At 44.4% G+C, this 16,874-nt stretch overlaps 1 protein-coding gene across 1 annotated transcript in view; it reads left to right on the plus strand.

Moving 5' to 3' along the window:
• Positions 1-3,591: 3,591 nt before the first annotated feature.
• EPHB4 (EPH receptor B4) overlaps positions 3,592-16,874 on the plus strand; it is a gene marked incomplete in the record, with an annotated part of 73,441 nt that continues 60,158 nt past the window's right edge. The window contains 1 exon segment of the mRNA XM_073623152.1: positions 3,592-3,840. Coding sequence (XP_073479253.1) covers positions 3,768-3,840 — 73 coding nt within the window.

Consider the following 16,874-nt stretch of genomic DNA (forward strand, 5'->3'; position numbering starts at 1 on the left):
CTGGTGACACGACAGGAAGTGATCGGATTCCCCTTGATTCCTGTTTAGGTGACAACAGTAACATTATGGATTTCTCATGTGTCACCAAGATGAATAGAAAACTGTGACTTTCCCCAGCAATAGAAAAACCCCAACAGTCCCGACTGCAACACCATCTATGATTAAGAAGCTCAGCCTGAGCTCCAGTCACTGACGTTTTCCTGAGCCTTAGATGATGTCATCAGTCTACTGCAGGCAGGAGGAAGCATTTCCTCAGTCTCCCCTCCCCCAGTGATCAGACTGTACATTGTAACTTTGTAGAAGGAGGAGGAGCCATTTTCTCAGTCTCCCCTCCCCCCTGATCAGACTGTACATTGTAACTTTGTAGAAGGGGGAAGAGTCATTTCCTGAGTCTCCCCTCCCCCAGTGATCAGACTGTACATTGTAACTTTGTAGAAGGGGGAGGAGTCATTTCCTTAGTCTCCCCTCCCCCCTGATCAGACTGTACATTGTAACTTTGTAACAAGGAGGGAGAGGCTGATCTGTGTCAGACATTTGTGACATCCTGCCAGGGATTTATGTGATTGTGACATCACTGAGCCGACATCTCAGTGCAGGAAGTGGATGGAGACCCCCGCATGATGCCTGAACAGAGATGGCGCCGTCCTTCTGGAGAGAATAAAGCAGATGAAAGCAGGGCTCTTTCTCACCCAACGCATGCGTGCTGCAGATGTGGGGGGGGATGGGAAGACATGTATATTTATTTGATGACTTCCTTGTGATTTTCAGTGGATGTGACTCTACAGACCTCACTGGTGATCCTGCCAGGAAGGTGGTCCAGGTTCAGGCACTTCCTGTTCAGCACACATTACACACACAGACACGCCCCCCACTGGTGTCACCATATCAGGAGAGCCGCCCTGAGAAATGGGGCGGAGCCATCGCTGGAGACAGGAAGTGGCTGCAAAGAGGCTGCAGGAGATCAGCAAAAAAAAAAATGTTGATAAAAAATGTTGGTATTTTATGACACGCGGAGCGGAGTGCATGTCATGGAGGCGATGTGAGAAGACGCTGAGATGCTGGGACTTGTAGTTCTCCTACATTCAGAGCCCCTCCCATATCTCAGGGGGGGAGGGGACAATGGTGTCCAGTCATCGGGATTAGAGGAGACGTCCCTGGGATGTATGAAGAATGGGGATTGTAGGGAGCGGGGGGATCCGGGGCCACCAATCAGGAGGATCCATGTGTCCCAAGCTTGGATCTGTATATTCCACATGATCTATTTTTAATATATGAATGTTTGTATTTACTAAATAAACTTTATACTTTTTTATACTCTACTGTTTCCAGTCACTTTCAAAATCCCATTCCCAAGGGGGGGGTCGTCTTTATATGTCCGAAGCTGAACCTTTCTTTATTTTTCTGGTGTTGGATATTACAGAGGAGGGTTAGAATCCCTGGCGGGTGTATACTGATCTATACATCCCATCGGGGTGATCTCTCCTCATTTCCTGTCCCAGAGACACAACAGGAAGTGAGAACAGTTGTGTCCCCCCACTGCAACATTCATCCTCATCTCCTCTACTGGTGACAACTGCAGTATATAGAGATCAGTATATAGGGGGCAGAGTATATTGGGTGTAGCATATAATATACTGTATATATAGGACACAGTCTATAGTATACTAGGTGTAGTATATAATATGAAGAGTAGGTATATTATGTAGGGTACCGTATATTGTGTGTACTATACAAAATGTAGGGTGCAGTATATATTATGTAGAATGCAGTATATAATACATATGGTGCAGGATATAGAATATATTATGTAATGTGCAGTATATAGTATATAGGATACGGTATATAATATATAGGGTGCAGCATATATAATGTAGGATGGAGCATATATAGTGCAATATGTTGTATATAGGGTGCAGTATATAGTATATAGGGTGTAACATATAATATATAGGGTGCAGTATATAGTATATAGGGTGCAGTATATAGTATATAGGGTGTAATATATAGTATATAAGGTGCAGTATATAGGGTGTAGTATATAGAGTGCAGTATATAGGGTGCAATATATAGAGTGCAGTATATAGTATATAGGGTGCAGTATATAGGGTGTAGTATATAGAGTGCAGTATATAGGGTGCAATATATAGAGTGCAGTATATAGTATATAGGGTGCAGTATATAGGGTGTAGTATATAGGGTGTAATATATAGGGTGCATTATATAGTATATAGGGTGCAGTATATAGGGTGTAATATATAGGGTGCAGTATATAGTATATAGGGTGTAATATATAGGGTGCAGTATATAGTATATAGGGTGTAATATATAGTATATAGGGTGCAGTATATATGGTGCAGTATATAGGGTGTAATATATAGGGTGCATTATATAGTATATAGGGTGCAGTATATAGGGTGTAATATATAGGGTGCAGTATATAGTATATAGGGTGTAATATATAGGGTGCAGTATATAGTATATAGGGTGCAGTATATAGGATGTAATATATAGGGTGCAGTATATAGTATATAGGGTGTAATATATAGGATATAGGGTGCAGTATATAGTATATAGGGTGTAATATATAGAGTGTAATATATAGGGTGCAGTATATAGTATATAGGGTGTAATATATAGTATATAGGGTGTAATATATAGGGTGCAGTATATAGGGTGCAGTATATAGTATATAGGGTGCAGTATATAGTATATAGGGTGCAGTATATAGGGTGTAATATATAGAGTGCAGTATATAGTATATAGGTTGTAGTACATAGGGTGTAATATAAAGAGTGCATTATTTAGTATATAGGGTGCAGCATATAGTATATAGGGTGTAGTATATAGGGTGTAATATATAGGGTGTAATATATAGGGTGCAGTATATAGGGTGTAATATATAGTATATAGGGTGCAGTATATAGGGTGTAATATATAGGGTGCAGTATATAGGGTGTAATATATAGTATATAGGGTGTAATATATAGGGTGCAGTATATAGGGTGTAATATATAGTATATAGGGTGTAACATATAATATATAGGGTGCAGTATATAGTATATAGGGTGTAATATATAGTATATAGGGTGCAGTATATAGGGTGTAGTATATAGGGTGTAATATACAGGGTGCAGTATATAGGGTGTAACATATAGTATATAGGGTGTAATATATAGAATGCAGTATATAGTATATAGGTTGTAGTACATAGGGTGCAGTATATAGGGTGTAATATATAGAGTGCAGTATATAGTATATAGGGTGCAGCGTATAGTATATAGGTTGTAGTATATAGGGTGTAATATATAGGGTGCAGTATATAGGGTGCAATATATATTTTAGAGGGTGCAGTATATAATATATAGGGTGCAGTATATAGTTTACAGGGTGCAAAATATATAATTTGTAGGGTATAGTATATATGGTGCAGTATATAGATGTAGTTGAGTATATAGATGCTGTGTGTAATATAGATCATATCAGATTGGATGGCACTGATTGGCTGGGGGATGATCTCTCTGTGTGTGTGTAGTGAGAGCAGTGTGGTGTCCCCGCCCCCGTCTCCTCCTCCTCCAATCAGAGTTCGGTGGGCGGGGTGTCGGAGTTTCTCCAGCTCTCGGAGTTTGTCTTATCCAGTGAAGTTCTCCTCCCGGATCTCCGGGGCCCCCGATCGTCCGATCCCTGCTGGAGACTCCGGAGAGACGGGGCCCCAACTGACACCAGGGGCCCCCCGTGTGTGTGGATTATATTACCTCCTCCTCGGATCTATGGATCTCCCGCGGCTGCTGCAGCTCCTGCTGGCCCTCCTGTGTTGGGGCCCCCCGGCCCGGGGCCTGGAAGGTGAGACCCCCCCCTCCTCCATCATTGTGTGTGTATGGGGGGATCCCGACATTGTGTCCTCCTCCGACCTACAACATCCATCATTCCATCAGATACAGATGTATTCTTCTACGGAGGAGATACAATGTATATTATTATTATATGATGGATATACAATGTATATTATACATGCCGACTATATATATATATATATATCCTCATCTCTATTACCCCATCCGGGGGTTGTGTGTACACATTGTACTGTATATCACCGTATATATATATATATATATATATTAGGATTACATTCATTCCTGTGTATAATCTATTCCAGTCAGTGTGTGTGTAGTATAAAATGGAATCTGTATGATGTATACACATGTAGTATATAGCAGGGTATAGTATATACACATGTAGTATATAGCAGAGTGTAGTATATACACAGTGAAGAGTGATCTATAGGATGTCAGTGTTCTTCTATATACTCCAGTTTCTGTATACTATATACATGTGTGCTTTATCTACATACTGGGGTGCTGTATATTATAATGTATGTTTATATATATATACACAAGGGATATTCAAAAAGTTTCCACACTTTTTTAAAATATTTAATAGAGTTAAAATATAGTGCTAAACCTTTCTAAAGAAGCTCAGTATATAATCAGGATGGTGTATAAAGTGTATACGGCTTGTGGAGTAGACCTGAGAGTGATTCTATTGGTTGGTCGGTATATACAGTATACGGTGTGTGGGCCCTGTATATATGGCGGTCCATATTGAATGGTGGAGTATATTATTATTATACAGGATTTGTATAGCGCCAACAGTTTACACAGCGCTTTACAATATAAAATGGAGAAAATACAGTTAAAATAAATAATAATTTATAGCTGTATATCTCTAATACCTCGCTGTCTGTGGTATGTTCTACATATGTGTCCTGTGTATATAACAGGGTGCAGTATATATCTCTGTATATTATATATCAATTGTCTGTATAGTGAGATGTAGTATATCTCTTTGCAATATATTGCTATCTATCTATCTATCTATCTATATATATATATATATATATATATATATATATATATATATATATATATATATGTGTGTGTGCTGTCTACATAGCTGAGTGCAGTATATATCTCTGTGTAACGCTCTCTGTATATTATATATCATTTGTCTGTATAGTGGGATGTAGTACATCTCTGTGCAATATATTGCTATCTATCTATTTATCTACTGTCTATATATCTGTGTGTAGGATATCTCTGTGTATATATTCCCTTCTCCATATTTTACACATATATATGAGAAGACTTTATATATGTGGTTATTATATTTTATCCCCCCCCCCCCCACTCAGTGCCTCTTGTACAATGTTCCCAGCGTTGGATGTGAATATCGGTTTTCAGCCCTCTGGACACATATCAGATCTCGATTGTATCTCTGAGATTTCTCAGTTTTGGGGTTGAAACTTTATAACATTTGTAGAGCGAAACTTGTGTGAGCCGAGGGAACCCGAGCAACAATGAGCTCTGTGTACTGGGTGTGTGACTGTATACATCATTATATATATATAGATAGATATACATATATATATATATCTATCTATCTATCTATCTATCTATCTATATATATATATATATATATATATATATATATATATATAGATATATCTATATATATATAGATATATATATAGATATATCTATATATATATAGATATATCTATATATCTATATATATATAGAGAGAGAGAGATAGAGATATATAGATATATACTTATGATCAGGCTGGACACTCCATGTGTTTATTGCACAACTAAATTAATATATATGTATCCTATATGGATCTGTGTGTGCATTATATTATACACATAGACAGTCTGTATGCACATTATTTTATATATATATATATATACCTTCCCGTCTTCTCTTGTTTCACCCTCTTTATATCCCTTTGTTCTGTCAGATTAGAGCACCCCAAAATCCCACTTTCACCCCCTTTTCTGGACCCCATAATACCCCCCCCCCCCCCCCCTTGTGTAAACATGAATAACCCCTGAATACCTGCCATGTACCCAATCCGTTCCCCCAAATCCTTCTCTCCATGTTCTCAGCAGCAGATCATTCATCTATCTGTCCCGGCCTTCCACTCTCCTATAAGCCTGCACCCCTTTATATAGTCACCCCCAAATCTTTCATCCCTTTCAATCTACATTATTTTATGTACACAGGTTCCCAAATACATCTCACAGAGGGGTGGATTTACTAAAGGCAAATAGACTGGGCACTTTTCAAAGTGCAGTTGCTCCAGAGCTTAGTAAATGAGGGGGAGCTCTGCAGACTATCATCATCCAATCATATTATTATATTATTATTATACTGGATTTATATAGCGCCAACAGCTTTACAACATGAGGGCAGACAGTACAATTACAATACAAATCAATACAGGAGGAATCATATGCAACCAAAAATGCGCTCTTTTAGATTTCCTTGCACGTGATTGGGTATTCTTTGCAAAGTGAACCTTCACCTCATTTACTAAGCTCTGAAACAACTGCACTTTGCAAAGTGCACATTCTATTTGCCGTTAGTAAATCAACCCCAAATACCTTTATCTCAGCCTAAGTCATCTATCTTTTTCATCATCTCAAGTCATCCCTTTATGTTACCCCCCCCCCCCCCCCAAGTCTTTTGTCCCCTTATGTCACTACAAAGTTCTTCATCCCTTTATGTCATCCCTAAGTCCTTCATCCCTCTGTCGCCCCCCCCCCCCCCCAGATCCTTTATGTTACCCCCAAATACTTCATCATTATGTCACCCCCAAGTCCATCATACCTTTTATGTCACCCCCAAGTCTTATATCCCCTCCAAATCCCTTATCCCCAAATTGTTCATCCCTTTATGTCAGCCCCCAGATCCTTCATCCCTTTATGTCACCCCCCCCCCAAAATCCTTCATCCCTTTGTGTCACCTATAGATCCTACATCCCCTTATGTCCCCCCCCAGATCATTCATCCCTTAAACCCCCCCCAAGGATCCTTCATCCCCTTATGTCCCCCCCAAGACCTTCATCCCTTAAACCCCCCCCCCAAGGATCCTTCATCCCCTTATGTCCCCCCCCCCCAGGATCCTTCATTCCTTTATGTCACCCCCCCCCCCAAGATCCTTTATCTCTTTGTGTCACCTCTAGATCCTTCATCTCTTTGTGTCACCTCTAGATCCTTCATCTCTTTGTGTCACCTCTAGATCCTTCATCTCTTTGTGTCACCTCTAGATCCTTCAGCCCTTTATGTCCCCCTCCAGATCCTTCATCCCCTTGTGTCACCTCCATATTATTCATCCCTTTATATCGCCTCCAAATCCTTAATCCCTTTATGTCAACTCCAAATCCTTCAACCCTTTATGCCCCTTCCAAGTCCTTCATCCCTTTATGTCACCTCCAAATCCTTCATCCCTTTATGTCACCCCCAAATCCTTCATCCCTTTATGCACCTTCCAAGTCCTTCATCCCTTTATGTCACCCCCAAATCCTCATCCCTCTATGTATCCTCCCAAATCCTTCATCTTTTTATGCGTATGATCCCCTAAATGTTTCATTCTTGTATATGATTTCCAAATAGTCACCCCCAAATCCTTTTTTTTCCCTTAATGACATCCAGTCCTTCATTCGATAGTGACTTGATGATCCCCTAAATTTTAAAGACTTCTTTATCCAGCTGATCCCCTAAATGCCATTCTTGATATATACCGTATGTTATCACCCCTCAATGTCACCCCAAATCCTTCATCCTTTTCAGTCTGGGATCCTCGAACATTTGCAGTCACTTTGTTCCCCTCAGAATATCTCCTCCTCTTTGAGATGCCGGTCAAATTGTCCCCGGCTGGTATGATATGAAGTCCTCCGTATTCATGAAATCTTCTTCACCAAAATTACCAATATATTACCTGTTTATCCCATGAACCCCCCCCCCCCCCCCCGCCATTCCTCAATTCTCACCTCTGCGGCCCCCCCCCCCAATTTATAACCCCCGTCTCACACTGATCCCTCTCGTTATTCCTTTATAACATTTCTTTTATTAAACTATTTTAATTCAACTTTTTTTTTTTCTGGCTTTGTTGGCTTATATTTTCCTTTGTTCTTTTTTCTGACTTATAAATCTTTTATTTGTCTCATAAAAATCTGTGCGCCCCCCCCCCCCCTCCCTTGATGTGAGCCGTCAGCATTTTCCAGCATTGAGCAGACGTCTTCCTTTCGGAAAGCGGGTGAAGTGTCAGCTCTTTTGCCCAGCCCTCCTTTGTATGGGGCTATTAATATCTCCCCGTGCTAAAACCCCCTCAGCCAAGCGGCTGCCTTTCAGGATTGTTTAGAAACAATGAAGGTCTGTGGGCCCCTCCCCCTTCCTGACTCCCCCTCCCTTCCTCCCCCCCCCTTTCCTCTCCAGGCCTCCCCACCCCCCCTTTCCTCGCTTTCATCTCCCTCTCTCCTTTCACTTTCTCCTCCCCCTTCCAAAAAATCTGTCCAACTTCTCCTCTGCTTCCAAGCACAGATCCTGAGCACCCCACTTCTATCCTACAACACCCCAACTTCTCCTCTTCTTTCAAGCACAGATCCTGAACACCCCCACTTCTATCCTACAACACCCCAACTTCTCCTCTTCTTCCAAGCACAGATCCTGAGCACCCCACTTCTATCCTACAACACCCCAACTTCTCTGCTTCCAAGCACAGATCCTGAACACCCCCACTTCTGTCCTACAACACCCTGACTTCTCTGCTTCCAAGCACAGATCCTGAACACCCCCACTTCTGTCCTACAACACCCCGACTTCTCTGCTTCCAAGCACAGATCCTGAACACCCCCACTTCTGTCCCACAACCCCCTGGCTACTCTTCTGCATCTCTGCACAGATCCTGAGCACCCCACTACTATCCTACAACACCCCAACTTCTCTGCTTTCAAGCACGGATCCTGAGCACCCCGCTTCTGTCCCACAACCCCCTGGCTTCTCTTCTGCATCTCTGCACAGATCCTGAGCACCCCGCTTCTGTCCTACAACCCCCCAACTTCTCTGCTTCCAAGAACAGATCCTGAGCACCCCACTTCTATCCTACAATATGCCAACTTCTCTGCTTCCAAGCATGGTTCCTGAGCACCCCACTTTTGTCCTACAACATCTCAACATCTCTGCTTCCAAGCACAGATCCTGAGCACCCCACTTCTGTCCCACAACCCCCTAGCTTCTCTTCTGCATCTCTGCACAGATCCTGAGCACCCCAATGCTGTCTTACAACACCCCAACTTCTCCTCTGCATCTCTGCACATATCCCAAGCACCCCAATTCTGTCCCATAACCCCCCAGCTTCACCTCTGCTTCTCTGCACATATCCCGAGCACCCCACTTCTGTTCTACAACACCCCAACTTTTCCTTTGCTTTTCCACACAGATCCTGAGCACCCTACTTCTGTCCCACAACCCCTCAACTTTTCTGCTTCCAAGCACAGATCCTGAGCATCCCAATTCTGTCTGAAAACCCCCAGCTTCTCCTCTGCACAGATCCCACGAACCTCACTTCTGTCCTACAACACCCCACTTCCCCATATATCTCCAAAATTGAAATAGAGTAATTGCTAGCTCTGTGCTCCAGGTTCTCCTTAACTTTTCTATCATCCAGGAGCCTCAGCCTCTCTTCCCTCTACACCAGGAGACCCTAACCTCTCTCATCTGTCATCCAGGGGCCCCTAACCTCTCTTCTGTATCCTCCTGGGGCCCCTGACCTCTTCTACCTATTCTCTACAAAGCCCCTAAACCTCCCTTACCTGTCATCCAGGAGCCCCTAACCTCTCATTTCTATCCCCTAGGAGCCCCTATAACCTCTCATCTATCTTCCAGTGGCCCCTAACTTTCCCTGTTGATCTTCAAGGGACCACTAATCTGTTTTAAATATCATATTGGAGCCGCTTAACTCTCATCTATCTTTCAGGGGTCCCAATCTCTCCCATTTAAACTTCAAGGTCTTCCAACCTCTGTTTTATCCTCCAGGGGCCCCTGACTTCTTATTTGTCCTCCAGGGGCCCCCTAATCAGTCTTACCAATTCACCTGGGACCTCTAACTTGTCTCACTTATTTTCCTGGAGCCTCTAACCCATTTAACCTATCCTAGCCTGCCTTATTTATCTTCCTGGGGCCCCTAGCCTGCCTTATCTATCCTCCTGGGGCCCCTAACCTCTCTATCCAGGTACCTAATTACAGCCAGACACCTGACGCTGCCCCGTCTGGCACAGCTGCCTTCCCCTCATCTGCAGAATGCGGCTTCGTCTTTCCTAACGGCCGGCTTCTCTGTTGTGGGTTTTTTTTTTTTTTTAATGGTAAAATGTGTTACTTTTTTGTTTTGCTACATTTTACACCATTTATTTCCTCCACTGCATACATCTTCGGTACGGAAGGCACCATGTGGAATGAAGGAGGTTTAATATAATAAGTTGACTGACGTGACACAACGCGCATCAACCAACTCACTACAAAGGAGTAATTGGGCCCCTAAAGCTGAGCTCTGAGGGCCCGGTGGAAGTTTTGGCATGGGGGGGGGTTTGGGGCGCAGTGAATGTTGTCTCGTTTTATTAGATCTGAGGGGCCGGCTGTGTTGCAATAAACGATCTTTACATCAGCATGTGGTGGAAAGTCTTCTCCTCCCCTTCAATTTGCCCCCCTGGGTGCGTTAACACCCACCCAATCCTCCTAATGGTACACTCCATTCATAGGGGATTAATGAGAGATCAGAAGATTCTCCCCCCCTCCCCCAGATCTGTCCTCTTCATCTTCAGACCCCTCCAGGACACCTGCTGACCCTGAGCCCGGCTCTCCGGCGCTGCAAGACCGACTCTGGAATTCCGTATGAGTCATACCGATCTTTGTGAATGGCGAGCCAATCAGATCATCCAGATGACTGAGTCTGGTTTTTGTAGATAGCATTGACCAACCAATCAGAGATTAAATAAATTGATATTCGATCGATTAGAGATTAAGTTGATTGATATTTGACAATTCATAGATTGCCTGGAACGAGATCTGACCAGTCTTGGGTTACCTAGATCGAGATGTGACCAGTTTTGGTTTGCCTAGATCAAGATCTGACCCGTCATGGATTGTCTAGATCGACATCTGACCAGTCGTGGATTGCCTAGATGGAGATCTGACCAGTCTTGGGTTGCCTAGATGGAGATCTAACCAGTCGTGGATTGCCTAGATCGAGATCTGGACAGTCGTGGATTGCCTAGATTGAGATCTGACCAGTCTTGGGTTGCCTAGATTGAGATCTGACCAGTCTTGGGTTGCCTAGATTGAGATCTGACCAGTCTTGGGTTGCCTAGATTGAGATCTGGCCAGTCTTGGGTTACCTAGATCGAGATCTGACCAGTCTTGGGTTGCCTAGATTGAGATCTGACCAGTCTTGGGTTGCCTAGATCGAGATCTGACCAGTCTTGGGTTGCCTAGATCGAGATCTGACCAGTCTTGGGTTGCCTAGATCGAGATCTGACCAGTCTTGGGTTGCCTAGATCGAGATGTGACCAGTCTTGGGTTGCCTAGATCGAGATGTGACCAGTCTTGGGTTGCCTAGATCGAGATGTGACCAGTCTTGGGTTGCCTAGATCGAGATCTGGCCAGTTGTGGATTGCCTAGATTGAGATCTGGCCAGTCGTGGATTGCCTAGATTGAGATCTGGCCAGTCTTGGGTTGCCTAGATCGAGATCTGACCAGTCTTGGGTTGCCTAGATTTAGATCTGCCAGTCGTGGATTGCCTAGATCGAGATCTGGCCAGTTGTGGATTGCCTAGATCGAGATCTGGCCAGTTGTGGATTGCCTAGATCGAGATCTGACCAGTCGTGGATTTCCTAGATCAAGATCTGGCCAGTCGTGGATTGCCTAGATCAAGATCTGACCAGTCTTGGGTTGCCTAGATTGAGATCTGGCCAGTCGTGCATTGTCTAGATCGAGATCTGGCCAGTCTTGGATTGCCTAGATTGAGAGTTAAAATTGACCATACACTATACAATCTGATTGTACAATTTCCTTTCATCTTACCATCAGATGGTACAGAAAGGGAGGGGAGGGGGGGGCGTAATCGAACCCCCCCTCCCCCCATTTCCTGTCCTGTCCACAGCGGTGACAACATCATCTTGTCCTGGTAAAAAAGTTGACACCAGGACAGGAAGTGAGGGGAACACTCAGCGGTAAAACCCTCTCCCACGTTCTATCTGGGAAATGTTTTAGCTGCAGATCAACCTTAAGAACCCCCCCCCCCCCACCCCATCTTCACACGGTAAACCTGAGCCGGGCGTGCGCACGTTTTTCAGTTGTAAGACGAGACGAGAGGAAATTCAATTCCACCGGTGAGAATAGTTGGAGCTCCGCTGGCTCTGTGTGGAGCTCCACCCCGGGAAAAAAAAGAGGTTTTTGTTGTCTTTTTGCATTTATTTCCCCATAAATCATATCTGGGAGCTCTGAGATGTCCTTATCCGCCCGCTGAAGACCCCGCCTGGAGAATGAGACCGCCGATCCCCGCCGCTGATCCCCGCCGCCGTCCCTTATCCCAATTCTATTCCTTCCCTTCCTGTCCCCGTCTCCCTTTCTTTATTTGGATTTGTTAAGAAATAAGAAATATAAATAAACATTCTGCGGGTTATCGAAATGACTGAACGCAATTTGCGTTAAAAATTAGCGTTTTTTTTTTTTTACCGCTTTTTTTTTTTTTTTTAAATGACAACCCTGTTTTTTTTTCTCACCTCCAATCACAGCAAAGGTGAAAAAATAACTGACATCGAATTTGGGGGGAGATTTCATCCATTTACTACTTAGGCCGTGCGTTCTGTTACGTGGTAATTGCGTTAAGACGACCTTGTTCACAATAAATGCGACCCTAAGATGCTTACAAAAAGTACATGACCCTTTTCCATAATGTGTACTGTCTTGCGCCCACAACGCCGACGTGCTTTGCGCCCACAACGCCAACGTGTTTTGCGCCCACAACGCCAACGTGTTTTGGCCCACAACGCCGATGTGTTGCCTTACTGCATTGCAGTACAATATAGAGGCAGCCCGCCGTCAAAAGTGTTCATGCGGTGCCATTAAGGCGCCATATTTGAGCGTATTGGAATCGTTAGCAGAATCCGCATGATTCTGCTTGCAATTCCAGAATCGGGGGTGGGGGGGGGGGTGAGGCGTGTGACGCGCTTTGCCAGTGCTGTTATTTCTGAATGGCGCCCCCCCAAACGTGGTGCGATTTTTGCTGCCACTGCTTCCCGATTAAAACTCTGGAATATTGCGGCAATAAGCATGATGCCAAATGCTCTTTTAGCCCCGGAAAGGATTTACCCCCCACGCCCCTTAATGACCAAGCCATTTTTTTCGCGATACGGTTTTATGTGACAATTGCGCGGTGGTGCGCACGCTGTACCCAAATAAAATTGACGATTCTTTTTTTTCCCCCACAAATAGAGCTTTTTCTTTTAGTGGTATTTGGTCACCTTTTGCGGTTTTAATTTTTTTGTGATATATAAAAAAAAAAAAGAGCGACAATTTGGAAAAAAAAAAGCAACAACAATATTTTTTACTTTTTGCTATAATGAATATTCAAAAAAACAAAACAAAATGAATTTCTTCATCAGTTTAGGCCGATATGTATTCCTCTACATATTCTTGGTATAAAAAAAAAAAATCGCAATGAGCGTATATTGATTGGTTTGCGCAAAAGTTATTGCGTCTACAAAATAGGGGATAGATTTATGGCATTTTTATTTATTTTTTTATTTTTTTTGCGGTGATCAGCAATTTTTAGCGGGACAGCGACATTGCGGCGGACAGATCGGACACTTGTTGACACTATTTTGGGACCATTGACATTTATACAGCGATCAGAGCTAAAAATATCCACGGATTAATGTATAAATGTCACTGGCAGGGAAGGAGTTAACACTAGGGGGGCAATCAAGGGGTTAAGTGTTCCCTAGGGAGGTGTTTCTAACTGTGGGGGGGGAGGGGACTGACTGGAGGAGGAGAAAGATCGCTGTTCCTGATCAGTAGGAACAGCAGATCTCTCTCTCCTACCCTGTCAGAACAGGGACCTGTTTGTTTACATCGACAGATCCCCGTTTTGGCTTTCTGAGGAGCGATCGCGGGTCGTGGCCACGGTGGACATCGCGGCCCGCACCCTCTGTAGCTCTTAGCTGCGCAAACCTGCCGCTGTATAAAGAACGGTTAACGGAGCCGAGGGGGGGGGTTACCTTGCGGGCACGCTTCCGATTCTATTTAACCCTTCTACACGTAGGGCGGCCCATTCATCTCATGTGCGTTGGTTCCCCAAAAAAGAAGCTTGTGCTCTACTTTTTTTTTTTTTTTTTTGGGTGGTGAGAGTAGCCCGTTTTAAAAATTTTGCTTTATAGGCCGCAACGCGTTTGTAGTAGCATTAAAAGAATAATGGCACCCAAAAGCGCATTCTACCACGATTTGGGATTGTCGTGATCCCAAATTGTGTCAGAATGCGCTTTTGTGTGCCATTATTCTTTTAATGCCACCCCAAAACGCGTTGCGGCCATAAAGCAAAATTTTAAAAACAGGCTACTCTCACCACCCAAAAAAACGGGGCCTCATTCTGAAATAAAACCCTCAATGCCATTGCCGATGGACATGTGTTTCGGCAGAGTGGAACGTGCCGCGACGCAATAATGTGCGTTGTGCTGCCATCAGATTTACACAGCACGGCCCCATCTGGTATGGAAGTAGACCTGATTTTTTTTTCATGTCTGCAGTTTCACTATCACTTAGGTCTTGTACTTCCTCCATTCCTGGGATTGGATGATGATGATGATAGGAGGAGCTGAGCTCATCTCTCTGTCACTCTGCTCTCTCCTGCTATCAGCGTACTCCTTGCACTACAGTGATTGGCTCCTTGTGCTGCTCCCCCCCCCCCCCCGTGTCTGAGATCTGCAATGGGCAGCCTGTTCAAATGAACGGAGTGCCCCAATGCACACACCTCCTGGGACCACGCTGGAGTGAATGGGCCCTCAGGGTGGTGAAAAGTTTAGTAAAAAAGGCTTCAGATCACCGGGAAATCCATAAATACGGGAACATTGGGGAGGAAAATTTTTTTTTTTTTTTTTTTTTTTTTTTTTGTGTGTTTTTGTATCTTTTTTGCAATATTTGTAGCTGTTTGAATGTTCCTTTTTCTTCTTATTTGTAAGCCAGAAACTTTCCGGTTTCTATTTGCTGGAATTCAGTTTTTTAGGGGGTTTTTTTAAATTTGTTTTTGTTGCTTTTTGTTTTGTTTATGTATCTTTTTCTCACAATATTTGTAGCAGTTGTAAGGTTTCTTTTCCTTATTTATAAACAACGTGGAATAAACATCAGAGAAAATGTCAGGAGCATAGTTGTAAATTGTGTTGTGTATGTGGAGGGAGGACTGGGGATCCATCATAGCACATGGGCCCCTGTGATGTGCGGCGGCCCCTCCTCCGCTCTGTGTGTGTCCTCTTGTTGTTGTGTACACATGGAACTTGTTACTCTGAAGATAACATCTCCTATCAGATCTTTACCAGCAGATACATCACTTCTACTTCCACCATCTCTCGCTGGATGCTGGTCTGATACAGAGAGACGGGCCACGTGCCAGAGGGTTAATTCCCCTCAATACTACCTGCTGTGCCCATTATGAGGGGTTCCCACCATCCTTGTGCTGAGTTCCCGGGTCTGTACACCTACAGTGCCCATTATGAGGAGTTATTACCATCCCTGTAGTGAGTTCCCAGGTCTGGTCATCTACTGTGCCCATTATGAGGGGTTCCCACCATCCCTGTGCTGAGTTCTTGGGTTGGTATACCTGCTGTGCCCATTATGAGGGGTTCCCACCATCCCTGTACTGAGTTCCCGGGTCTGTACACCTGCTGTGCCCATTATGAGGGGTTCCCACCATCCCTGTGCTGAGTTCTCGGGTCTGTACACCTGCTGTGCCCATTATGAGGGGTTCCCACCATCCCTGTGCTGAGTTCTTGGGTCGGTATACCTGATGTGCCCATTATGAGAGGTTCCCACCATCCCTGTGCTGAGTTCTCGGGTCTCTACACCTACAGTGCCCATTATGAGGGGTTCCCACCATCCCTGTGCTGAGTTCTCGGGTCTCTACACCTACAGTGCCCATTATGAGGGGTTCCCACCATCCCTGTGCTGAGTTCCCGGGTCTGTATAACTACTGTGCCCATTATGAGGGGTTCCCACCATCCCTGTGCTGAGTTCTTGGGTCGGTATACCTGATGTGCCCATTATGAGTGGGTTCCCACCATCCCTGTACTGAGTTCCCGGGTCTGTACACCTGCTGTGCCCATTATGAGGGGTTCCCACCATTCATGTGCTGAGTTCTTGGGTCGGTATACCTGATGTGCCCATTATGAGAGGTTCCCACCATCCCTGTGCTGAGTTCTCGGGTCTGTACACCTGCTGTGCCCATTATGAGGGGTTCCCACCATCCCTGTGCTGAGTTCTTGGGTCGGTATACCTGATGTGCCCATTATGAGAGGTTCCCACCATCCCTGTGCTGAGTTCTCGGGTCTCTACACCTACAGTGCCCATTATGAGGGGTTCCCACCATCCCTGTGCTGAGTTCCCGGGTCTGTATAACTGCTGTGCCTATTATGAGGGGGTTCCCACCATCCCTGTGCTGAGTTCCCAGGTCTGTACACCCGCTGTGCCCATTATGAGGGATTCCCACCATCCCTGTGCTGAGTTCCCGGGTCTGTACACCTGCTGTGCCCATTATGAGGGGTTCCCACCATCCCTGTGCTGAATTCCCGGATCTGTACACCTGCTGTGCCCATAATGAGGAGTTATTCCGGTTGGATGTGGCTACTGTTTTAGGTGGAACTTCACAAGTATAGCTAATAAATCCGGCTCTTGGTCACATGACCTCTGCGGGGGGTGGAGGAGATCTCGTATTTCTGAGGACTAATCCTGGCTTTGTCCCCTTTCCTGTTGTCAGGATCTCTGTCTGACCTCC

Source organism: Aquarana catesbeiana, linkage group LG03 (assembly GCF_042186555.1).
Source record: "Aquarana catesbeiana isolate 2022-GZ linkage group LG03, ASM4218655v1, whole genome shotgun sequence".
Taxonomy (NCBI): domain Eukaryota; kingdom Metazoa; phylum Chordata; class Amphibia; order Anura; family Ranidae; genus Aquarana; species Aquarana catesbeiana.